Raw genomic sequence first — 27,187 nt, forward strand, 5'->3', positions numbered from 1 at the left:
CACAATCTGGGAATATGTTTTATACACCACTATTTTGGATTTGACTCTGCATCAAAAGTGGAACATGTAAAAATTTTTATTTTAATTTAGACACACAGCAAGGTAGCAGGCCATTTCATGCCGCTCAATTACACTCAATTAACCTTCAAACCCTGGTACATTTCGAATGGTGGGAGGAAACCCACGCAGACACGGGGAGAACATACAAACTCCTTACAGATAGCACGGGATTCAAACCCTGGTCCTGATCGCTGGCGCTGTAACAGTGTTGCACTAAACATTATGCAAACGTGCCACCCCAAATATACAAATTTGTTCAATTGTTTCCTTGCATTAAAGTCACTCTACAAATGTATTTTAGTATTGTAATGAAACTTCTTTATAAAGTTTTTTGCAGTTGAATATTCTTTCTGAAATTATATCTGAAAAAAAATCAAATGGCATTATTCATATCCCTACTTTTGAAAGCATGGAATAAAATAGAGTACATTATTGCACATATGATTTATTAGGGCTTTTTATCCTGTTTTTAAAGTAGTAATGTAGAAACAATTTCCTGTGTGCTCACACTGAATTATTTAATTGTCTGATGGTGAAATTAGAACAAAGGGATTTATTTACTGTGAAAAGTGGACAATTCAATGGATAAGTATTTAAGTTTGAGTGCTGTTGATCATAGAAGCCAAACTGCCAGCTATTGTATTTTGATACATGCACAACACAACTAATATATATTTTAATTGCAGTTCTTTTTTTTTAGTTTTAAATTTAAAATTGTCTATCTCATGATCAGCATTATCTGTGAATGTATTAACACAATTTGATCTAATGAATATTGCTATGACAACAGAAAAAGATTCTAAAATATTTTTTAAAAAGTTATGTAGCTCTGATCTGTAAATTATTTTAGAACATACATAGGGAAATCAAAATAGATGATCTATTTATTTTCTTGGATAAAAAGGTTTGCTTTGTATGATAATGTTCTATGAAGACATTATTAATGTTCCAATAAGACATTTTTGACAATAATTTCAAACTCCCCTCCGTCTTTTTGAAATGATACATTTCAACAAATCTTTTTCTTTAAGCAACCATTACCCATGTTTATCTACATAATAGCATCAACAATGTAAACCCAACAAGTTGAATTTATTTGGCCCCTTTTTTTAATCCGCAAGGCAGTTACACATGAAGTAATTGAGATTTAAGTTTGACGGTGAAAATTTCCTTTGAATCATTTTATTATGATAACAGCAAAAATTTTATCACAATATTTTTAGCTCACTCCGTTTTTCTAATTAAATGGATATTTTGTACAACTTTGATTTGGAGAGGATTCATGGTCCAACAATTCTGCAATAGGCATAGACAAAATAAGTGCTATCTAAATGTTGACAATGGTACTTATATACAATATTTACATCCAAACATGCTTGATCTAACATAATTTAAATTGGCTCCATTCACTCTTAGCACATTATTATAATAAAAACTGTGATATTCCACTGCAGTTAAGGAATTTGCTGCTCTGCACTTTCAAAACCTCTTTGAATCTCTAAGACTGATATACTGCAATGATTAGCCAGAATGCCTGACCCCACTCCCAGCTTGTCCCCTCTCTCAGCTTCATTTATGACTCTCAGTACCACTGATAATTGTTTCTGAATGTAATCAGTTTATTTTAATAGCTCAGAATGATTCATCAGTTTTTATGGTTGCTAAGAAACAACTTGGCAACCTAGAATTATTATTGGTAGTCCTTCAGTTCAAAGAAAATTTAGTGTGCAGTTCATCTGTGGACATGAAGGTGACTCTGCAGTCCCAATCTGGAAGCACAGAGTCTTACACAAATGGGGGCACTGGAAGTTGATTGCTATTTTGTGAAGCTGTTGACAGTTTTCTATCAGTTTTTGGCACCACCTGTCTTCAAAAAAGGTGTAGCCTTCATAGCACAAGGCTTGCCGAGGGTTGTCAGCAACCGCAGCTTCTAGCTCTCTTGGCTGGACGTCACAGTAGAGTAGGGTTTCCTTCACAGTGTCTTTATAGTGCTTGCGTGGACGACCTTAAGGTTTCTTCCAGTCTTCAGTTCATCATAGAGCAGCTGGTGAGACATAAAGTTGTCGTCCATTCTGATGACTTGTTTCACCCACTACATCTGGGCTCTGATGGTCAGGGACTCAATACTGGTGGACTTAGTGCGACTCAAGACCTCCAGGTTGGAGACATGATCTTCCCAATGGATGCCAAGGGTGGAATGGAGGGCACGCATATGAAATTTCTCCAGTTGTTTGATGTAACGTTGGTACAGAGTCCAGGTTCAAAATCTATGTAGGAGAGAAAGGATGACCACAACTCTGTAGACTTTCAGCTTTGTGGAGATGCGAACATTGTGTTGGTTGAGCAATCTGATACACAGCCTCCTCAGAGCCTGACTGGCCTCGCTGTTTGTGGAGCAAATTTCTTTGTCCAAAGACCCATCTCTCGAGATGATGCTCCCCAAGCATTTGAAGCTATTTACATTTGTCAACTGGGTGTCGTCAACAGGGATTTTTGGTTCTATGGTGTTGGTGTTTGGTACAGACTGATGGAGTTCTTCAGTCTTGTTCACGTTATTGATCAGGCCAAAGGGCAGAGCAGTGTCTGAGAATTTGTTCAGCATTAACTGTTGATCACTGTCTTTGTGCGCCAAGTGCACACAGTCATCACCAAAAAGGATTTCTTGAATAACTGTGTAGAGGCACTTCATCCATGTGTTCGAGCAGCAAAGGTCAAAGAGAGAGTTGTCCAGTTGGTACCTGATGTACACTCCCTCCTCCAAACCTTGGACAGCAAGTGACAATATACAAGTGAAGAACAAATTGAACAAGACTGAGGCTAGTACACAGGCCTGGCTTCATCCCATTAGAAATGGCAAATCCATCTGTCCTATCATTCCATCGTGGAGCAGCTGAATCATCTTTACAAATTTCCTTGGGCATCCATAACATCTCAGGATGATCCAGAGAGCCTCCCTGTTTACAGTGCATAGGGCGTCTAGAGAGGGGTGGAACCTCTGGTGTGAGGGAGGGGGGGGATGCTGGTGGCCTGCCATGCCATTTCGGGCAGCTAGTCCACCTTTGGTCCCCACCTAGCCTCAGCTCTCACCTGTGCCTCAAAGTAGCTGTAGCATGCCCAGCAGCCACACCCCAGCAAACCATCTCGGCAGACAGGCTAAGTCAGGTGAGGGTAGCTGGCGGGTCTTTGACCCTCGGTGAGGTAGGAGATCTATCTATCCCGGCATCTGATCCTGGTAGATTGAGCAGAAGAGACCAATTAATGGTACAACTGTCAAGAAGGCAGGCCCAGCAGGGGTTGTGGAGCACTAAGAGCATGACAAGACACTTAGACGTCCTCGTCATCCACTGCAGCAGGAAAAGTCTCCAGCCGTAACAGTTGCTCATGCCACTGGATCAAGATCTCTTCTGCCGAGAGAATGGGAAAATTCTCTGCCTGTGCAACGGCTGTTCCACTTAAAACTCCATCAAGCACAGGTTTCTGTTGTGCAATTCATCTCAGTCCAAATCCAACACCTGTGGTGATGGGGGAGTGGCGAAGCAACAGGTGGCAGTTGTAGCCACGAACATGCACTTTGGCAGCCTTTGGACCAGTCGTCTCTGTACCCGGGGCAGAAGAGATGTCCGGTAGCATCCAGGATGACTGGGCAGTCCTTTTTAGGTCAGCACTGCCCACCCTTGCATGAGGGAGAGGATTACAAAAGGTACCTCAAACATTGCCTGATCCACACAACATCTGGCTGGCTAACTGTGGCTGGTGAACCATCTCTTTAGCGGTCGACATACAAGAAAAATAAATTAAAAAAAACATTTTTGGAGCCTGGAATGACCGCATCTTACTGAATAGAGACAAAGTGGCAAGGCCTGAAAGATGAACAGCACTCATAGTGGCTTAACTTCACCATTATCGCATTGACATCACTGCACTCAATGAGACCAGGCTTTCAGATGAGGGTTCATTACAGGAAGCAGCAAGTAGATATACATACTACATCTAGAAGTTTTCCAAGGTTTCTGATAACATAACAAACCTCCGCAAACTTCCGTGGAAGTAGAAGTGCTGACATGCTTTCTTCACAATGACTTTAACATGAGGGGTCCTGGAAAAAGTCCTCTGAGATAGTGATCCTTAAGAATTTAAAGTTGTTCACCCTCTCCAGCTCTGATTGCACACCTCTGGTTTTCATTTCTTAAATTCTACCATGAGCTCCTTGGTGACGATGAGTGAGAGGTTGTTTTTAGTACACCACTCAGCCAAGTTTTCAATCCCCTCCTGTATGCTGACTCGTCGCCCTCTTCTACACAGCCCACTATAGTGGTACAATCAGCAAACTTGCATATGGTATTGTCAAACCAAGCCATTCGTGTAAAATTAGTAGAGCAGGGGGTTAACTTTGCATCCCTGTGGTGCTCCGCTGCTGATAGAGATTGTGGAGGAGATGTTCTTGCCAACCCACACTTACCTGGGATCTGGGGGTGAGCAAATCCAGGATCCAATTGCACAGTGAAGTATTGAGGCCTAGTTTGCTGATTAGTTTTAAGGGGATGATGGCATTGAATGCTGAAGTGTAGTGGATAAAGAGCATCCTGATGTATGCATCTTTGCATACATAGATGTTCCTTTTTAGAAGAGCCTATTGCTGCGGTAGGCAAATTAGAAAAAGTCCATGTTCCCACTCAGATAGCAGCTGATATGCTTCACATACATCACGACACTTTTGAAAACATCCAAAATTTAATAGATTTTTATTGTTGACAAATAACTCTGATATTTAAATGCACGTACTCCTTAACTTATGATTGGGTTCCATTCTGACCCAGCGATTGTATCTCGAATTTTGTCAGCGAGAAATATAGGTCATAAATTAAGCTCTCTAATCAAAATTTTCATCACCTGAACTTGATCCCATAGGTGCACTTGGTACTTGGCTGTGGGTCATCACCATCTTCATTTTTGTGGGTTGAGGGGCAAGGGATTATGGGGAGACATTTGAAGAACATGCCTAAATTCATTTGGAGTCATAGGATCACCTGTGACTTGAATGTTGTGAAAGCTATACCTTCTTTTAAATCGAGCGAATCAACCATTACTTGCTTGGAAATTCTCCATGTAATCCTCTCCCACTCGCTCCTTCAAAGCCTCAAAACGATTTCTAGCCTTCGACTGAATTGTCTGTAACTTCAGTGGCATGTGTTTTTGAATTTGATCTTCAACCTACAGCATCAACAACTTTTCCATTTTGTGGATGGGTCCTTGCCGTTGCTTTGTTACTCTCATGCTTTTCATACTTGAGGAATCTTTCACTGCCTCCCGTATTTTTTCTTTCTATCTTAAAATTGTGGAGACCTTAAAATGGGACATTAACTTTTTTCCTTCTTCCTATTGGTTGATTACTTTCATATTCATTTCCAATCGTGTGTCTTCCTCAGCTTCTCTCTGGATCTATCAGCAAGGGATGAGTTTTCCTTCTTGCTCGTTTGCATCTACTTTTTTTTCTTGGTCATATGTGCGGATAGATGCAAGTTGCATAGGTCGTAGGTCAGGGAGTACCTGTATCAGAAGACTTTGATGACCTTTATTCAACAAGACTTTGCTTTGATTGCCAGTTACATAAAGTATTTTGTGTTCAATGATGACATCATTTCAATGCACTAATGGAAAAAGGACAATTAAATTTATTGCTTTAGAACACATTAACATTATATAACCATATAAGCATTTATTATTGGATATTATTTTCTGCTCCTGAGTAAAACAACAGGATGCATTTGAAAGAATCAATTTTAAAGGTGCTCACATGCATAAATCTTTGAAGATGGCAGGATAAACTCCTAAATGTGTTTAAAAGGCACAGGGCAACCAGGTCAAGTTTTTTCACAAACTAGTATGGAGAGAAATACAAATAAGTTCTAATAAACCTTCATAAATTAGTTTATGATGCTGTTTTAGTATTGCAGCTATTTCAGTGACTTGTTCAAGTATTTGAACAGAATGATGAGGTTATAATGAAAAAATATACCAGGCATGATCAGCTAGTAAAATGGTTCTTTTTGAATTTATGGGAGGAAAATCGATCTCCACTGTAATGAGGATGTTAACCACGGGAAACAGTTTATAGATAATTGTCAGAGCTGGGTGGGCAGTTTGGGCTGGGTGGATGGGAAAAATGGTGGAAGGAGGGAACAATATAGTTGGTGAGATATGGAAAGCACTGTCTGGACAGTAAACAAATACTCTCAAAATTATTTTTCATACATGAACAAGTTCACAAGATTATGGAAAAGATTGGGAAAATTAGATTAATTGAGAAGCCATTTCAAAAGCTAGTCTTTTTCTATTCTGTATGATCCTTTGAATGTTTTTTGCAAAAGTAATCCAGTAATTCCTGCAATATGAATATTGGGGAATTGGTGTGCCATACATACTTTTGCATGTGCATTATTTTCAGATCATTCTTTGTATTTAATTATTTCCATAAAATCTAACATGGGACAATTTAAGGATTTATACAGTGTAACTTATGCCAGAAAATGTGCTTCTTATCTTAGATATTTTTTAATTGTTGAAGGAATATGGTTTCACTGACTGAGCCAGCATTTAAATGCCCCTCAATGACTGTCCTTGAGAAGGTGATGGTGAGCTAACAATGATATTTAATGGGTGAAGCAATGGCTAGTTTACTATCAAATGCTGTTAAAACAAACTTTCATGTTCCTCATTGATTGGCATTGCAGTATTTTAGACTATTGTTACCTGCATTGCAATGCCAGTGTTGAACAGGGAACCCCACTAACAATTTTTCCAATGGCTTTCTCCTTAACCAATGAAATGACAGAAACAAAACAAAAGGTGGATACAGTAAAAGGTTGAATTAAATTCAAATTTAGGCAAGTTAAATATACAAACATAAATTTTCACCAATTAGAAACAGTGAAACAACCAGTTACTCTACTATTGACCAGCTGTCAATGGAACACAACAATAGCTGGACAATAAAAGCCCATCTTATTAACTTTCTACAATTCGGAGAATCACATCATTCAATGATAATGGAACTGTCACAGTGATTAATTGGTTTACAACAAACTGGGAATGACATGAAAAAACTGGAGATACTGAAGAACAATATTGTGTCCAATTATGCAACACTTTCCATAGATCCTGCCTCATGCTGCATTTATATTCTGCTTCCAAGTGTAATTTTCTGAAGGAAACCAAACACTAGATTTATAGTGATATAAAAGCTGATTTCAGATAACAACTTTAAATACATAACATACCGGTAAATTCAAGTTGTTATGTAAAGATCAAATTTTGATGATTTAGATAATCCTCTGTGCATATTTATCTTTTGTAAGCAAAACTGCACATCACTGTGAAGATGGCAACAAAATGGGGTTCATTAATCATATTGCCAGATCTGGTTTGGTAAATTTACTTCAAATCAATGCAATGTGATTGTGGGATTTCCTTATAACCAAAATTTATATTCTGGGAGTATATAGAATATTTGAAATGGTGAACTTTACATTACCTCTCCAATTCCCAATAAGCGTTCTTTATATTTTTGTATTAATGGAAGTGCATCCTGCAAATCCTGGAAGAAAGAAAATCATCTTTAATTAAAAAAAAATCAAAATAAAGAAAGGACCTCAACCTATCTTGTTCAATGAGATGTCTATTGATAAAAACACAATGGGTTAATTTTGGTGAGGCAGTGCATCTTGCAAATTCTCCTGAAAGGCAGTTTTAAACGTTTATTGCCCAAAATCTGTGCTGATAATACAAACTGATAATGGCATTACTAAGACTGGAGAACAATTGGATCTGGTTAATATGCAACAAAAATGTACCTTTTTAACAAATGAGATACTGAATTCAAAAATCTAGAGAGGTAAAATTAAAAATGCATTAATTTCACATTTAATTTAAAATAAAGGAAATTGCCTCAAGAAAAGAGATATACAAAAACAAATTAAATTTGTCATTAATATACAAATTCATGATGAGGCCTGGTCAAGATGGTGCCAGGAGAATGTAACTAATACAATTAATGGTACAATATAATGTTTTACACTAATTATACTACATTCCGTATAAATTACATGAACTTAATTCAAATTGTTCTGATAAGTGTTTCAGATGTAACAAAGAAGCAGGAACCTTATTACATGCAGTTTGGTCTTGTGAAAAAGTGGGAAAATTTTGGGAAGACTTGAATATATTATTGAGACAAACTATGAAGAGACAGATACCAAAAGATCCCAGAATATTTTTGCTTGGTGATTTACTTGATGATTTATATAACACTGATACTAAATTGAAGTTAGACAAATATCAACAAAAATTCTGAGTGTAGCAATAGCTGTGGCATGGAAATGTACAGTAGTAACATGGAAGTCAGAAAATTTTATAAGGTTATATAGATGGCATATGGAAATTCAGAATTGTATATCATTGAAAAATATTACTTATAATTTAAGGAATCAACATGAGAATTTTTATATGATTTGGAAACCATATATGGATTTCATCAGTAAGAGTCCATCCACCTTGTCCATAACACCCACTCCTCCCAATTAATATGTGCAGGATAGAATAATATGTTAGGAATATACAAATAGTGAATGATAAATAAAATCAGGTGTTTTTTTCTTTTTTCTCTCTTTTCTTTTTATTTTGGGGGAGAGAGGATAAAAAGAAAAAATTATATATCATTTTGGATCGTTTTTATTACATTGTATTGATATTTGATGAAGAATTATATGTATGTATTGATGCAAATAAAAAATAAAATTTTCAAAAAAAATTATCACTAAATACTCCTAGAACAATTTACAAGCTATAGGAACAAGACTTCATATTTATGCTTATTTATTTTCTGAACAAAACAAATAGATCTGCCAACATATCTGTTCCTCTATCCCTCAGTGACTATTGGGAGGCCCATCAGAGTGATTTTAACTTACTTATTTTTGATCTCAATCCATATTGCCTCATGACAAGCTCTCCATTATGTTCTCTGAGTCAGCTATGACACTCTTCCTGATTAGTAATGCAACCCCTCCACCTCTTACCTCCACTCTCATCTAAAACATCAAAACAAAGGAATAGGGAGATGCCAGACCTATTCCTCTTGCAGCCAAATTTTCTATATGGCCACGATATCATAATTCCAAGTACTGATCCATCTTCCTTACTGATAATGCTTCTTGCATTAAAATAAACAAACACCAACTCATCAGTCTCCCTTTGTTCACTAACCTGTCCCATCTGCCCTACCTTTCATACTCACTTGCTATAACATATGGCATTCCTTCCACTTGCTGTCGTACTACTTTGATTCCCATCCCTTTGCTCCTCTAGTTGAAAACTTCCTAAATAAAACTAGTGACATTCCCTCCAAGGATATTGATTCTCCTCTAGTTTCAGTGTAATCCATCCCTCTTGCACTGGTCTCCCCAGTTGTGGAAGAGAGCCCTATGATCCAGATATCTGAAGCCTTCCCTCCTGCATCAGCTCCTTAGCCACATGTTGAACTCCACTATCTACCTATTTCTTGTTTCTCTAGCACAGTAGTAATAATACTGAAGTTCTGTTTTTATGGAAATTATTCCACAGGACCACATCTTCTTTCCTACCTATATCATTGTACCAACACAGAACCACAACCTCTGGCTGCTCACCCTTCCCTCTTAGAATGTCCTATATCCACCCAGAAACACCTTGAGCCTTGCATCAAGAAAACAACATACCATCCTGAATCAGCTGTCTATCTGTGCCCATGAACAGGGGTTCTCCTAACACTACCACTCTAACTGACTTCACTCTTCCCTGCTTGGCCTCAGAGCCAGACCTGGCTGCTGCTACTACCCTCTAGCCCTTTTCACACTGGTTAATCAGTAGATTGGCCATTCAGTGAATGATTAAGGAAGGCATTTTTGCCTTTCGCATTGGACCACTGTTAACTGGTTCTCTGTGTCTTTTCACCAAGCATCCCCGGGGATATGGGACTCTATCCTTCACCAGTGACATCAGAGTGACACATCGAGAGAAAGTGGTCCCACCCTAAATCCTGATCAATGGATTATGATCCAGAATTTAAACAAAATTAATTATACCTAATTATAACATAATTATTATGCTGTACATAATAAGCATTATGTACAGCACAGTATGAGCCCTTCAGCCCCTGTTGTTGTGCCGATCTATATAGACATTTATAAAAGACCGTGGAAAGTGGTATAAAACATATAACGCACCATAAAGGTGCTATGTGTTCTTTGTTCTCCTTCTTTGCCAGCTTGGGACCACCCTGCTTCATTTCAGGCCTAGAAATGTGGAAGGGTGCTGGAGAAACTGTGGGTAAGATGTGCACTGTTAAAAGGGTTGGGAGTGCTTAATTAGTGTCCCTTGTAGCATAGAACCATGCCTGCACAATCAAGGGGTGGTGGGGCATCATAGTGATTTTTCCTTGATCATTGTATGTACCAGTTCATTGTGTGTGTGTGTATGTATTTATTTCCCATGCTATTTTCTACATGCTCGTTATTCATTGTCCACTTACTTTCCCATGCCTGCTGTAAAGTGTGTGTGTATGCATGTGCGTGCTGTTACCATTTCCCACACTTGCCTTCCGTAAATAAAATCCTTCCTTACCAAAACTGTGTCCAGAATCCTTGCCTTTGAGACCTACCAAACCTGTTTCCTCATACACAATTGGCGCTGCGAGCAGTGTCTCAAGGGTCTTGGCTGGACAAAGTCATGGGGAAATGTTCTGGAGTAGGGGCAAAAAAAAGCCAGGGGCAAAAAAGCCAGGATAGGATTCCCAGGTGAATAGACGAGAGGGAGGGATTTGAGCACTTGGCCAGCATGCTGGCAGACCACGGTAAACTGGTCTGAGCAGATGGACCCACATGGTGAGAAATATGGGCACCATGTGGTCTCCCTCCTAAGAAGCCGGGGTTCCCCAAAGCCAAAGGGAGTCAAAGGGGTGAATTTTGTCTGTTTATGTCCTTTCTGAGATGCCAGATCAGGATTATTATCCAGATTCAGCATTTATGCAGCCAGAAGGACAGGGAGTTAGAAGAGCTCCAGGCAGCGCTTATACACTGCAGGAGGCAGTACCAGCTGCCCAGATTCAAGCCAACACAAGGTAAGGGGGCTGAAGTTGCCTGCAGGCTAATACAGCTGCAGCAGCTGTGGGCAGTCTGGAGGTCATGTATTATAAAAAAAGCTTCAGCAAGAGAACAGCTGTTGCTTTGGAAACTTTATCAGTGATTTTTTAATGGAATCCTTAGCTGTTGTATTTACTATGCATAATGTCTCTAAACATACTCATAGAAACTGAACATACAATTTATAGATACATAATCACAGACTGTGGATGCAAAGTTACAGTTTGTACTTGACTGGCATTGATCAGACCATGGTAGGAAACATTGTATATATTTTGCCTCACAATGACAGCATCGCCCCAGAAACTCCCATTAACAGAAAAACACCTTGGGGGGTGGGGGCTGTGGGAGCCTTTATTTAAAAACATTAAATTGGCTAATTTTTTGTCCTGACTCCTCCTGGCTATCGTTACAGGGATCTATCACAGACACTTGGAGCACCCGTTGAAAGAGAATAGCATCCTGGTGTCAAACGCCAGCCCAGAAAAACCGGCACCACAGGCACACCATGGGTGCATAGGTGCCAGCCTGCCCCCAGCCTCACACAGGATAGCATGGTGACAGGCCTCTGGGCTCTGTGTGTAGGGAGCGCCCAAGCATGAGGCCAAGGTGCGGAATGTGCAAGCCAAGAGAGGGCTTTGGCACCTGATGGATGACCTTGAACTGCCTACTTGCAGACGTTGGTGTTAAAGATGCTCACGTTTGCCAGCCAAGCCAGAGAAACTAGACATATGAGTCGGTGACCAAACTAATTCCTTTTTCTACTCTCCTCTCCGATAGCGGGCAGCAGCTCCCACAGCACCCTGCCCCATCAGTACCACAACAACTGTTTGGTCAGGGATGGGGGGGGTGGGAAGAGCTGGTCATTGAATGGACTATGTGCTTTGTCCAGCATTCGGAAGGCACTAGAGTATATATTGACGCACTTGATCAGTATTTTTTTAAGTGTCTTTTTGTTTTTATTTGTAACAGTTATAACTGTTATTTATAACAGTTATTGGTTGTCTCATGATTGGTGACTGATGTGTCCTCCAAGGGGTGGATTTTATTGGAAAGGGTTGTGGCTGTTAGGTGACAGCACTACCACCCACTTAGTCGGAGGACACACCAGCTGCCAATCAAGGTTTGGTCACGTCCCACCCAGTAGTCCACACCTTGCCGTTGGGATCCATGTAAATTATCTGGGCTGAATTCTCTTGCCTGCCTGTACTTGGCATTGGGCCATTGGCTGTTGTAATTGGATTAACCCTCCCGACTTTGAGCCAGCTAACAACCAGGCCCGTATCTTCCAGCATTATAAAGGTGCCATGTGTTCTTTGTTTTGCTCTATGCCAGCTTGGGACTACCCTACTTCACTTCAGGCCTATAAATGTGGAAGGGCACTGAAGAAACTGTTGGTTAAGATGTGCACTGTTAAAAGGGTTGGGAATATTTAATTAGTGTCCCTTGTAGCATATAGCTATGCCTTCACTGAGTCAAGGGGCTATGGGGCATCGTAGTGATTTTTTTCCTTGATCATTGTATCAATCCTTGCCTTTGAGACCTACCAAACCTGTTTCCTCATTCACAACAATAGGCCCTTTCAACAATAGGCCCTTGTAAAATGGGGTTAACAGGGCAATTTGCCGGTTAGCGCCCCACTCACAAAGCAGCGTGAAAGGGTCTGACATGGTTAGCGACCTCCAAAACCAACCCTGCCCTACCTCAGAGGTAGTCAGAGAATCCGTTAATACTCACCCAGGTCATGTTCTCCGTGGCTTGAAAGCAAAAATGGCGCTGGTATCACAGGGAATCCCCGGCAGAAGGGGAGAGTGGGGTTGCCAGCAGAGGGGTGATCAGCAGGCTGGGGTGGGGGCAGATGCCGCGATTGGCGGGCCGGGGGGAATGCTGCAATCAGCTTCTGCGGGGCCGGAGGGGGTCACATGCCGCAGGGGCAGAGAGGTCGGAAGCCGTGGGGGTGCTGGCGGGGGGGAATGATTGACAGCTGGTGGGGTGGGATGAGACAGGGAAGAATTATCAATAGTTTGCGTGACGCATCATTCAATGCATCATCGTGATGGCGAGATCCCCCTTAAATCGCTGGGTTGGCAATTTACTTGGTCTATCCTGCCCCAGCTTGAAAGGTGCTGGGAGCACATCGACCCATTTAATGCACATGTGTCCCAGGAGTACCCAGGTGTGGCAGTTTAAAAGCACCTAATGTGTCATTACTTTGTCCTGGATAGTCTATATCCCTTTCACAGTGGGCTAATTGGAACTCAGATGTCAATTGATGCCAGACGTGATTTGACACCTGCTTGGCAACTAAGGAGCTTTCAAACTGGACCCTTAACTGGTAGATTGCTCATCAATTACTAGGACAAGGTACCAGTTTGAAAGAGGCTTCTGATCCATCTCCCCAACAGTATCCAAAATGTTTTTTCTGTTAATGAGGGGGATGATAATAGGGAGGCTCTGCAATGTCTGCCTGCTCCCTTTACTTTTCTTAGTGGCCACCCAACTCACTGCAGCCTGCACCAAGGTGTGGCCACTTCACTAAAACTGCCACCTATGACCCTCTCAGCCTCACGAATGATCCTGAGTTCATCCACCAACTTCATTTCCAATTCCTTGACGTGTTCTGTGTGGAGCTGAAGCTGAATGCAATTCCCATAGATGTAGTCAATCCAATCTCTTTTCAGTGCCAACCGCTCAGTCCAAGATTCCGCCCTGCTCCAGCTCCCTCAACAGCCCTTAAGGCTAGAGCTGGATGAGGTCCTCACCCGGGAAGAGACATATAAGGCAATTGAACAACTGAAAAGTGGCAAAGCAGCAGGTATGGATGGAATCCCCCCAGAGGTCTGGAAGCCTGGCGGCAAAACTCTGCATGCCAAACTGCATGAGTTTATCAAGCTTTGCTGGGACCAAGAAAAACTGCTTCAGGACCTTCGTGATGCCATCATCATCACCCTGTACAAAAACAAAGGCGAGAAATCAGACTGCTCAAACTACAGGGGAATCACGCTGCTCTCCATTGCAGGCAAAATCTTCGCTAGGATTCTCCTAAATAGAATAATACCTAGTGTCGCTGAGAATGTTCTCCCAGAATCACAGTGTGGCTTTCGCGCAAACAGAGGAACTACTGACATGGTCTTTGCCCTCAGACAGCTCCAAGAAAAGTGCAGAGAACAAAACAAAGGACTCTACATCACCTTTGTTGACCTCACCAAAGCCTTCGACACCGTGAGCTGGAAAGGGCTTTGGCAAATAATAGAGCGCCTCGGATGCCCCCCAAAGTTCCTCAACATGGTTATCCAACTGCACGAAAACCAACAAGGTTGGGTCAGATACAGCAATGAGCTCTCTGAACCCTTCTCCATTAACAATGGCGTGAAGCAAGGCTGCGTTCTTGCACCAACCCTTTTTTCAATCTTCTTCAGCATGATGCTGAACCAAGCCATGAAAGACCTCAACAATGAAGACTCTGTTTACATCCGGTACCACACGGATGGCAGTCTCTTCAATCTGAGGCGCCTGAAAGCTCACACCAAGACACAAGAGAAACTTGTCTGTGAACTACTCTTTGCAGACAATGCCGCTTTAGTTGCCCATTCAGAGCCAGCTCTTCAGCTGTTTTGTGGAAACTGCCAAAATGTTTGGCCTGGAAGTCAGCCTGAAGAAAACTGAGGTCCTCCATCAGCCAGCTCCCCACCATGACTACCAGCCCCCCCAAATCTCCATCGGGCACACAAAACTCAAAACGGTCAACCAGTTTACCTATCTCGGCTGCACCATTTCATCGGATGCAAGGATCGACAACGAGATAGACAACAGACTCACCAAGGCAAATAGCGCCTTTGGAAGACTACACAAAAGAGTCTGGAAAAACAACCAACTGAAAAACCTCACAAAGATAAGCGTATACAGAGCCGTTGTCATACCAACACTCCTGTTCGGTTCCGAATCATGAGTCCTCTACCGGCATCACCTACGGCTCCTAGAACGCTTCCACCAGCGTTGTCTCCGCTCCATCCTCAACATTCATTGGAGCGACTTCATCCCTAACATCGAAGTACTCGAGATGGCAGAGGCTGACAGCATCGAATCCACGCTGTTGAAGATCCAACTGCGCTGGGTAGGTCACGTCTCCAGAATGGAGGACCATCGCCTCCCCAAGATCATGTTATATGGCGAGCTCTCCACTGGCCATCGTGTCAGAGGTGCACCAAAGAAGAGGTACAAGGACTGCCTAAAGAAATCTCTTGGTGCCTGCCACATTGATCACCGCCAGTGGGCTGATATCGCCTCAAACCGTGCATCTTGGCGCCTCACAGTTCGGCGGGCAGCAACCTCCTTTGAAGAAGACCGCAGAGCCCACCTCACTGACAAAAGACAAAGGAGGAAAAACCCAACACCCAACCCCAACCAACCAATTTTCCCCTGCAACCGCTGCAACCGTGTCTGCCTGTCCCGCATCGGACTTGTCAGCCACAAACGAGCCTGCAGCTGACATGGACATTTACCCCTCCATAAATCTTCGTCCGCGAAGCCTAGCCAAAGAAAGTCATCAGGGACACTGGAAATCATCCTGATATGTCACATCCTGCAGAAGAAGCATATCTCTGCCCTGTCTGGAATCCTGGTTGTATTGTCCGAAAAAAAAAAGCCCCTACCTGTCCTTAGCTAAACTCTGCTCAGCCCCTTTTGCAGTAAAATTGAATATATTTCATGTAACTCATGAAAACATTGAAAACAAAATAAACAACTTCTCTATCAGTTTCATAGTGTAAAATCCACACATCTATGTGTTTTATGGACTATGTTAATGTCTTAAACTTATGGATTCTGAGAGGAACCTTTCTGATAGTCATTTTGCCTCGACTAATTAATCTAAATGCTCATTTATAAATATTTTGTGTGAAGTTTTCAGTATGTGAAAAAGTATGTGTAAATAACCCCATATTGCAAAAAGAATTAAAGGAAGTTGAAGGCCATATGTGATAGAGAATTGGTTGCAAGTTACAACCTGCACCTCCCTTCTTGACAGGTTGAATACATTCTATGCATGGTTTGATGAGAAAAACAATGTGACATAAAAGAAAGTCTCGTCACCCCTGCGGCTGAGGTAAGGAGGATCCCATTCAGGGTGAACCCACGTAAAGCAGCAGAATCAGACAACATACCTGGTCAGGTGCTGAAGGACTGTGCAGCCCAGTTGATGGAGGTTCTAATGGACATCTTCAATATCTTAATACAACAGTCCACTCTCCCTACAGGATTCCATGCAGCCACCATTATCCTGGTGCCCAAGATAATGATGGTAATCAGACTAAATAACTACCACCCATTGGGACTGACCTCTATGATCATAGAGTGCTTTGAGCAACTGGTAATGGAACACATCAAATCGCACCTTCCAGCAACATTGGATCCATTCTACTTTCCTTCTGTCCAAACCGGTCAATGGAATTGATCCTCTATTCGATCCTGACCCACCTGGAGAATGAAGACTTGTATGCCAGGTTGTTGTTCAATGACTTTAGCTCATTGTTCAACCTAATCATACCTCAGAGGTTGGTGGATAAACTGTCCTCGCTCAGATTCAACACCCCTCTGCAACTAGATTCTGAATTTCTTGACTGAAAGACACAGACCGAGTTGGTAGCATCCCTGAGCACTGCTGCACATCAGGGCTGTGTACTCGACCTGCTACTGTTCGTGCTGCTGACTCTCAATTGCATTGCCAGACTCAGTTCAAACAGAATCAAGTTTGCAAGTAACACAAGAGTAATTAGCCTCATCACCAAGTTGGGAGGTTAGGAGCAAAATGGTGTTAGAACAACAATCTGAGTATTAACAAAGATGAGACAAAGGAGATGATTGTGGAACTTCAGGAAAATGAAGGTCAACCATTCTCTATTATACATCAATGGTCTGACCTGGAGAGAGTGGAGAGCACAAAGTTCCTTTGTGTGCACATGCTGGACGACCTATCTTGGACCCACAACACTTTCTTATTAGTCAGGAAAGTGCAGCAGCACCTAGACTTCCTAAGGAGGTTGAGGAAGGCAAGGTTACTGGTCTCTATCTTGACAACCTTTTAGAGGAGCACAATTGAGAATTTCCTCTGGCTGTATCATTATGTGGGATGGTAACTGCAAAGCATCAGATTGGAAGTCAATACAGCGGATTATCAAAATGTCCATGAAGATTACTGGGGTCTCACTATTCTCTATTGATGACATTTACCATAAGTGTTGATTAAATACAAATACAAATAGCTTTTTATTGTCATTGTACAAGTTATACAACGAGATTTATGACAGCAGTACAAGGTTACTGAGGCGCCTGCAAGCTCACACCAAGACACAAGAGAAACTTGTCCGTGAACTACTCTTTGCAGACAATGCCGCTTTAGTTGCCCATTCAGAGCCAGCTCTTCAGCGCTTGACATCCTGCTTTGCGGAAACTGCCAAAATGTTTGGCCTGGAAGTCAGACTGAAGAAAACTGAGGTCCTCCATCAGCCAGCTCCCCACCATGACTACCAGCACCCCCACATCTCCATCGGGCACACAAAACTCAAAACGGTCAACCAATTTACCTATCTCGGCTGCACCATTTCATCAGATGCAAGGATCGACAATGAGATAGACAACAGACTCGCCAAGGCAAATAGCGCCTTTGGAAGACTACACAAAAGAGTCTGGAAAAACAACCAACTGAAAAACCTCACAAAGATAAGCGTATACAGAGCCGTTGTCATACCCACACTCCTGTTCGGCTCCGAATCATGGGTCCTCTACCGGCATCACCTACGCTCCTAGAACGCTTCCACCAGCGTTGTCTCCGCTCCATCCTCAACATCCATTGGAGCGCTTTCATCCCTAACGTCGAAGTACTCGAGATGGCAGAGGTCGACAGCATTGAGTCCACGCTGCTGAAGATCCAGCTGCTCTGGGTAGGTCACGTCTCCAGAATGGAGGACCATCGCCTTCCCAAGATCGTGTTATATGGCGAGCTCTCCACTGGCCACCGTGACAGAGGTGCACCAAAGAAAAGGTACAAGGACTGCCTAAAGAAATCTCTTGGTGCCTGCCACATTGACCACCCCCAGTGGGCTGATATCACCTCAAACCATGCTTCTGGCGCCTCACAGTTTGGCGGGCAGCAACCTCCTTTGAAGAAGACCGCAGAGCCCACCTCACTGACAAAAGGCAAAGGAGGAAAAACCCAACACCCAACCCCAACCAACCAATTTTCCCCTGCAGCCGCTGCAACCGTGTCTGCCTGTCCCGCATCGGACTTGTCAGCCACAAACGAGCCTGCAGCTGACGTGGACTTTTACCCCCTCCATAAATCTTCGTCCGCGAAGCCAAGCCAAAGAAAAGACAAGGTTACCAATGCAGCGACGCAACCACAGGCAGCACCACAGAAGTTAAATAAAAAATTTAATTTACAGTGCCGTGCTATCAGAGAAGCACCCAATATTACTGGTATTATTCGTTGCAGGGATATTTATAAAGTATCACTATATGCAGATGATTTATTGTTATATATTTCCAATCCTGAAAATTCTATTCCTGCAGTTTTATCTTTATTAGCCCAATTTAGTAATTTTTCGGGATATAAACTGAATTTAAATAAAAGTGAATTATTCCCTTTTAATGGATGGGTCCCTATTTATGATAGTTTACCTTTTAAAATAGCTAGAGACCATTTTATATATTTAGGGATTAAGATTACTAAAAAACATAAAGATTTGTTTAGGACTAATTTTTTCCCTGTATTGGACCTGATCGGCAGTTTACCTACCAATTGGTCACCATTATCCCTATCCATGATAGGCCGAATTAATGCTATTAAGATGATGATCTTACCTAAATTTTTATATATATTCCAAGCTATACCTATTTTTGTTCCTAAATCTTTTTTTGATAAGGTCGATTCTAAATTGTCCTCGTATATCTGGCAAAACAAGAATCCTAGATTGGGGAAAAAATATTTACAGAAATCTAAACTAGAGGGAGGGTTGGCATTACCCAACTTTAGAATTTATTACTGGGCAATTAATATTAGTTACTTAAGGTATTGGTTGAATTATTCAGAATTATCTCTAAATCCCCATTGGGTAAATTTAGAAATTAAACCGATACAAAATTTTTCAATTAGTTCTATTTTGGGAGCTGCTCTCCCTTTTACTCTTACTAAATTATATAAACAAATTGATAATCCAATGGCTAAACATACACTACGTATATGGTTTCAATTCCGGAGATTTTTTGGCCTAAGTCATTTTATCTTGGAAACTCCTATTGTACTAAATTTCCTTTTTCATCCCTCTCTAATTGATCAAGCTTATTTACTCTGGAAAGTTAAAGGTATAACATGCTTTTCGGATTTATTCTTGGATAACTCTTTCATGTCATTTGAACAATTATCCATGAAATATGATTTACCTCGATCTCATTTCTTTTGATATTTGCAGATTAGGAGTTTCTTAGTTTCGACTTTACCCTCTTTTCCCAATCGGGAGACTACGATTGTTTTAGAGGATATACTATATTCAAAATTCCCTCCAAAAGGTGTGATATCTAAATTATATAATATAATTACAAAAATAAATTCTGGGACTTTTGAAAAGTTTAAAAATGATTGGGAAAGAGAACTCAACCTTCATATTTCTAATGAAAATTGGAATAAAATTCTGCGACTGGTAAACTCTTCTTCTCTATGTGCAAAACATTCACTAATACAGTTTAAAGTTGTTCATAGAGCTCATATGTCTAAAGATAAACTCCATCGCTTTTATTCTCATATCGATCCTATATGTGATAAATGTCAATTGGAAATAGCTTCCCTTACACATATGTTTTGGTCCTGTCCCTCTTTACAGAATTATTGGAAGGAAATTTTTTCCATTATATCTACTGTTTTGAATATTGATTTACAACCACATCCCATTACTGCAATTTTTGGATTACCTATGATAGATTTGACTTATTTATCTCTTCCTGCGGATCGTATGATTGCTTTTCTTACACTAATGGCTTGAAGATCTATACTATTAAATTGGAAAGAGGTAAATCCTCCCACTGTTTTCCAATGGTTTACCCAAACCATACTATGTTTAAATTTAGAGAAAATTAGAAACTCTGTCTATGAATCCCCTTCTAAGTTTGAGTTAACCTGGCGACCATTTATTCAATATTTTCATTTGTGGTGAGTTGATCTGGCTCTGTTTTCTTTCTATGATTATGTATGATAATTGGGCTGTGAGATGAGATCGGAGTGATCGGCGTGGTTTAGCTATATCTGTAGGTTTTTTTTAAAGTTTTTTTAAAAGTTTTTTTTTAATTCAGATTTGTTTTTTCTTCTTTTTTGGGGCTTTTTTTTCTCTTTTTTCATATATTGTTATTAATTATATCTTTTTTTTAGAGATAGTTCACACCCTAAACTGATCAAAAATTTTTTTTTATGATATATTTTTATTCTGTAATATTATTGTTTAATATCTCTGTATTAATTCATTACTTACTATGTATTTTTTTAATATCTCTTTGAACTGTATGTGTTTAAAAATTATAATAATAATAAAAAGATTGAAAAAGAAAGATAATTTACAGTGCCGTATATGTCCTTTATGTGAATAGAGGGGGGGGTGTCGGCTGTATGTATAATAGATGTGGAGGACAGAGGGGGAATTTGTGGATATGTGTGTTCAGTGTAGTGACAGCCTGGGGGAAAAAGCTGTTTCTGAATCTGTTTGTTCTTGTCTTGATTGACCTGTAGCGTCTGCCAGAGGGTAGTAGGTCAAACAGATGCAGGGCAGGGTGGGTGGGATTCTTTATTATTGCTCAAATAATTATAAAAGACCCTTTCCATCCAGCACACAATATCTTTGACCCATTACCATCAAGGAGGTACAGGTACATCAAGATCAGGACTGTAGACAAGGAAATAGCTTCTTCCCACAGGCTGTGAAATTGATGAACAATATCTTTTAACTGAGTAAATCATTCCAAAATATTCAGTATATTTATTTTTTTTTAAGTTATATCTTTATGTAGATATATCTGATTAATTAATTATATATAGTACTATGTATTTTGTGTGTATATCATGGTCTGGAGAAATGCTGTTCTGCTGAGTTGCATGTTTACAGTCAGATGATTATAAAGTTGAATTTGAAACAAAGAAAGAGACAATGGGACTAATAAAATTGTTTAGTGAGGAGAATGCATCAATCCAATAGACTAAATTTTCTCCTTCTGGTCATAAGCATACAAAAAATATGGCAAACTTATTTTAGTTAAAATACTATTAAAAATCCTGTTATGTCATCATGAAAGTATCAAAACTTTGCTTTGTGTTACCTCAAGACTGGCACCATGTTGTTCTTGTGGTGGATTTCCTTGTACTGGATGAACACCAAGACATGGCAGCACAAACCCAGAATATCTGAAAGTAATTATTGCAAATTATTTATAAAATAAGTTGTATAAAAGTACTTAAATATATCAAAAACATGACATGGAAAGATTCCAATATTCCTATCCAGTGGTGTGTTCACTCATTAAGTATGACCAATGACAAAACTTTAATTCATTTTGGTGATGCCATTGAAACTGTGTTGCTTAAACATATTTTTTCAATACTCAAACACTGGTTACAAAATTCCTCAGAGTCCATTTGTTCACTTTGTATGCCAATTTTCTCGCCATTTTATATAGAAATTATCATTTTGACTAGTGATTTCCAAAGTGGGTGCTGCCACCCACCGCGCCCCCCCACCCCCGCCCGCTGTGGGCAGTGGAAAGATCCAAGGGGGTGGTGAGGGAAAAGGGGGTGTTCCGAACCTTCAGTCTTGCTATTATTCAGTCTGATGCAAAGTTTAACGAAGAAGCCAGTGCAGTAATTTTCTGACCAGACTTGGAATGACAATAGAGAGCAAAATAAATGTAGACAAGGCATTCTCGCAAGAGATGGTATTGGTGGCAACCTTGTTGTTTTGATGTCACTACCCCCCCTTGCTGAGCATTGCCAATCCCCCTCTGCTCAGTGCCGCCACGATCCCCCACTCAGCTTGGGTAAATGGAATGTATTTCAACGTACTACAATATTATGACTTATGCTAATATTTAAGTCTACATATTATTCCACTAAGAGTCATTATATGATAATGTATTATTCTCCCTTCTACCCTGGGAAGTTTGCTCAAGTTCTGGCACACTCTATATAGCCTGTTTACTCTGGTTAAAAATGACCATCATCAAAAGAGGAGAGCTTGAATCTGCAACTAAAGTATTTGATTCGAGGTAACGCCATCGAGGACTGTCTGATTAAATATAAATTTAAAAATTCAACATTAAAAAGCAGAAGCTAAGAGGCCAATTAATAATCAAAGAAGATTTAAATGCAATTGTGATGTTAGATGAGACAATTAGAGCAATAGACAAAAGTGCTGGAGAAACTCAGCAGGTCACACAGCATCCATAGGAAATTAAACTTTAATGGGAAGTTGAGCAATTGCATAATTGTCTGCATTAAAGGAACAGCAGTGGAGAGGGTAGTTACCTACACATTCCCAGGATTCCACATATCAGATGACCTCTCTTGGGGCATGCACAGAGGCAACCATAAAGTAGGTACACAAATGACTCCAGTTTCTAAGGAAATTTGGCACAACACCAACAAACACTATCAAATTTCAAAGGGTATACTGTGGAAAGTGCACAAACTGATTGTATCATTCCTGGTTGGCAAATCCAAGTGCCTAGGAATGAAGAAGGATGAAGAAAGTGGTAAATCTAGCCAAGTTCATCCATGTGGGACACTACCTCAAGGCAGCTAACGTCATAAAGGATCCCCATCACCCAGGTCACCATCACTTCTTGCTGGTACCTTCAGGCAAAAGGTACAGAAGCCTGATATCCAGCACCTCTAGGTTTAAGAAGTACTTTTTTTTCCCCCAACAACTATCCAACCCTTGAACTTCCCCATAATATCCTCAGCCTAACCATAAACTACTCCAGGACCACCAAATGATCTGTCACTACCTGTGAAATTTCACTTTTTCTTTGTATTAACTGTGAATATTTATTTGTCTGTCCTTTCCTATTTATTACCTCATTTTTTTCTTCACATATTGTAGTAATTTTTATACGAATATAGTTGTCTATTGAATGTACCTGTTTGGCTGCAAATAAGAATTTTGGAGCCTCTGTACATTGTACATGTGTATATGAGAATAACTCTCATCTTATTTACAGAAGGACAGACTAAGTGCAGAACCAGGCATCCCTGAAAATAAGTTGCCATCATTATAAAGTTGCAATCAAGGATTACATACATGCTAATCAGCAAAAGCAAGTTGGAATAGAGCAGCCATTCTCAACAGGACGCTGCAGCCACTCTGGGGGCCACCGCACGTTTAAGTAAAAACATTGTTTTCTTTTCAAACATGTAACATAAATATTTTTAAAGTTTTTTTTTAATGTAGCTGGTAAGAGAGTATGGAAAAAAAACTAGATTGCTTCACAGGAAGGGGTCCCATAATGTTGAGCAGAGTCCTGCGTTAGGGTTGGGGGGGTGGGGGGGGGGGTGGAGAATAGCTAAAAAAAGGTTAAGAATGGCTGGAATAGAGAAATACTGTGTGATCACATTATAGTACCTACAAATTAGATCAAAGATCACTAGTCTAAATAGTGGTGGTGTAGTGGGGTTGCTATAGTTATAGCTCAGGTTATAGCTCAAGGTAGAAAGAAAACACACACACCAAAGGAGTGTAATCGACACTGACTTTATTGGGCGGCATCTCTGTCTTTTATAGGCACCCGGCCATGTCATCATCGGACGTGGCTTGAACGAGGCCGGCTGCTGATTAGTTGTCCCAGATGCGCAGGCCTGGATTGAACCCCTTGCGATCTACTGGCTGTGATTGGCCTATTCAACTGCTATTCCTGCTGCCTATGGGAGGTGGCATCTCATCCCTGGTGCTATCTGTCCAATCATTGTGTTCGACGACTGTTTGTTGTGTCAGCAGATAATTAACAGCTAATGGGAGAAAGAGTTTCCAAGAGCATCCCTATCCCCAGTGATAATAGAGCTCAGCTCATCAGTGCCACAAGATAGGCTAAAACATTTACAAACATCTTAAGCCAGAAAAACCAAGCAGTTCATGAACTTCTCCCTGAATCCCTGCCAGGAAAGAAGCCAAATCAGCCAATTCAGCACGTGAAATCAAGAAATGGCAGAAAGCAATGGTTATGAGATTAGACAACAATCTACTTGTAATGCTCAGGAACTTGCTTCATCTTTAGCTGAGCACCAATAACCCTGACATCCTTGTAGCAATGAAGAAAATCCCCCTGGTACACTTCCCAACAAAAATAACCATCCATCTGGACACTTACCAACATATTGTTCAGTGATTTAGCTACCATTAACTCAAGGCACACCTGTGCTTGCATTCAATTAATGCAAAGAGCTATCAACACTGGAGGAGATATACCCTTAAGAATAGCATGCAAAAGTAAGGAGAGAACATCAACGAAAGATACTAACAATTCGGCAAAAATATATTCATTATGAAAATTACTGACAGTTTAAATAACTTTTCATAAATATTGATGAGATTATGTTAGCGTATTCCTAAATATCTGCTTCACTACCACACAGAGTGAGATCGTTGTGACACTCGAGACAATGGCACTTCATAGCTAGATAATTTACTGATTTTAGTGGGAGGCCACTGGATAATGAAACTTTTCTTTAACCAACAGATTATTTTTTGCCTTGTACTACTATTGATTTATTTATTATTAAACCACTATGGTGATCGATTAGCTTGACTTTAATAGTTTTAAGATTTACAATTTATTAGAATTTTTTCGAAGTAAATTGATAACAATCTTTTTTTAAAAAAAGCGCATCTAACCAAGAATTCCAAGAATCCTCTCTCCTACTCTTTTCAGATTTCAGATTTATTGTCAGAGTACATACATGACATCATATACAACCCTGAGATTCCTTTTTCTTGCAGGTGCGGCAGAATTACCATTTATTGATAGTGCAACAAATAAACTATACTCAGCATAAACATGTAAACAAATAAAAGAAATGTAAATAGATAACAAATGTAAACAAATTGTGCAATGCAGAGAGAACAAAAGAAAATCAATTAAGTGCACAAGTAAAAGTCCTTAAATGAGTCTCTGATTGAGTTTGTCATTAAGGAGTATGATGGTGGCGGGGTAGCTACTGTTCCGGAACCTGGTGGAGTGAGTCGTGTAGCACCTATACCTCTTTCCTGATGGTATGGAATATATATATATGTACTATTCATTATGTATTAATTAATTCGTTACTATGTAACAATTTACTATGTTCTTCAACTAAACTGTTTATGGAAAATATTAATGTAATTAAAAAAGTTGGCTGCTTATAGTATGTGTAGAATTTGCTGACTCCAAAGCCTGCTAACGTTAAAACACAAGTCCAGAGAGAAAATGTCATTAACCCTAAGTTCATACATTTAAATTTAAGAAAATAATAGTGGTTACAGGCACCAGGAAAATAAACTATAAAACAGAATGAAATCAGGGGGAGTAACAGGAGATCGGATAGGAGAAGTTAGACAGGACAAGATAGGGGGAACTATAGTGGAGGTGATTTATTCTGAAACAAACCAGTTACAAGAAGGTAAGTGTAGCGCAAGGAGAAGTGTTAAGAGCACCATTACCAAGAAACTAACCAAGGATGGTACAAAACATCAATCAAAGTCAAACATTGATAAGTAACTAAAATTCTGTATATAAAAAAAGGTTAGTGTCTCATAGCAACAGGCATTTCAGAGTCTAGACTTTGAGTTGTCTCAGCCTTTACTTGCAAATAAAGGTTAAACCTTCCTGAAGAATTCTCCGTGTTGCCTGACTTGTTTTTGGACCTCAGCAAACCACGACAACGGTAACAGTGAGAACAGAGCATATGCTGGGTGGTGTGGGTCTTTGATGATTGCTGCTGCTCTCTGATGGCAGCATTCCCTGTAAATGTACTCAAATAGTGGGGAGAGTTTTGCCTGTGATTTCCTGGGCTGTGTCCACTACCTTTTGGAGGGCTTTATGCTCAAGGGTATTGGAATTCCCAAACCAGACCATGATGCAGCCAATCTACACACTTCCCACCACACCTCTGTTGAATTTTGCCAGGTTTCTGGTGTCATATCAAACCTCCACAAACACCTGAGGAAGTAGAGGCGCTAACGTGCTTTCTTCATGATGCCAATGGTGTGTTGGATGCAGGAAATATCTTCCAATATAGTGACAATATAGTGGCAAGGTAGTATGCTATCACAAACTGATATGTCCTGAGAACCCAAGCGAACCAGGTGACAGAAGTATACATGGACACCTTTCACCAGTCCCTGCTAAACTCTGAAGTTCCCACCCGCTTTAAGAAGTCTACTTTTACCTGGTGCCAAAGAAATTAGCCTTAATAACTATTAACTGTCTTGGGAAATTTGTCAAATTGTTGAAGCACCATTCCACTCTAGTCACACTTTCTTCTTCCCCTTCCATCTTGCTGTTATTAGACTCTTAAAATAAAACCTTCACCAGTAAAAGATGATGCCCCAGAACTGCTTCTCTATACCCTGCAATTTGTTTTTTTGTTGCACTATGCCCTGCACTATTTACCTTATCCCTTATTTATTTATTATTGGACTACCTGCTGTATGAGTGATTTGCCTAAATAACACACAAAACAAGACTTTTACAAAATCATTGTACAAGTGACAAATAACAATTTAATTTAGGTTGCAGAGGAATGAATAGACAAAGGAAGAACCTGTCATATTTTCTTATGACAGAGAAGACAGCTGCCTATCCATCTGAGTGTATGCCATTTCCCAGAGCCATCCCACTCATCCTGCTGTCCAGTTTATTTCTCCGAAATTAAAAAGTAATTTGTTTTCTCT

General features: G+C 40.3%; 1 protein-coding gene and 1 long non-coding RNA gene across 9 annotated transcripts in view; one reads left to right on the plus strand and one right to left on the minus strand.

The window, feature by feature from the left end:
* Window positions 1-26,053, plus strand: part of LOC138760579 (uncharacterized) — a 90,857-nt gene extending 64,804 nt beyond the window's left edge. For all 4 annotated transcript variants that reach the window (XR_011355718.1, XR_011355715.1, XR_011355716.1 and 1 more), the window contains exons 3-4: window positions 23,484-23,648; window positions 24,044-26,053. This is a non-coding gene — a long non-coding RNA (uncharacterized lncRNA). The remainder of the gene's footprint in view (window positions 1-23,483; window positions 23,649-24,043) is intronic.
* Window positions 1-27,187, minus strand: part of LOC138760576 (putative deoxyribonuclease TATDN3) — a 67,046-nt gene that overhangs the window by 18,012 nt on the left and 21,847 nt on the right. For 3 of the 5 annotated variants that reach the window (XM_069931329.1, XM_069931328.1, XM_069931327.1), the window contains exons 4-6: window positions 21,588-21,672; window positions 7,592-7,654; window positions 5,855-5,938 (exon numbers count right to left, since the gene is read on the minus strand). In XM_069931329.1, the coding sequence (XP_069787430.1) occupies window positions 5,855-5,938; window positions 7,592-7,654; window positions 21,588-21,672 (232 nt within the window). The remainder of the gene's footprint in view (window positions 1-5,854; window positions 5,939-7,591; window positions 7,655-21,587; window positions 21,673-27,187) is intronic. The other 2 variants (XM_069931331.1, XM_069931330.1) reach the window with 1 other exon arrangement.

This window comes from Narcine bancroftii, chromosome 4 (genome assembly GCF_036971445.1).
Source record: "Narcine bancroftii isolate sNarBan1 chromosome 4, sNarBan1.hap1, whole genome shotgun sequence".
In the NCBI taxonomy this organism is placed as follows: Eukaryota; Metazoa; Chordata; class Chondrichthyes; order Torpediniformes; family Narcinidae; genus Narcine; species Narcine bancroftii.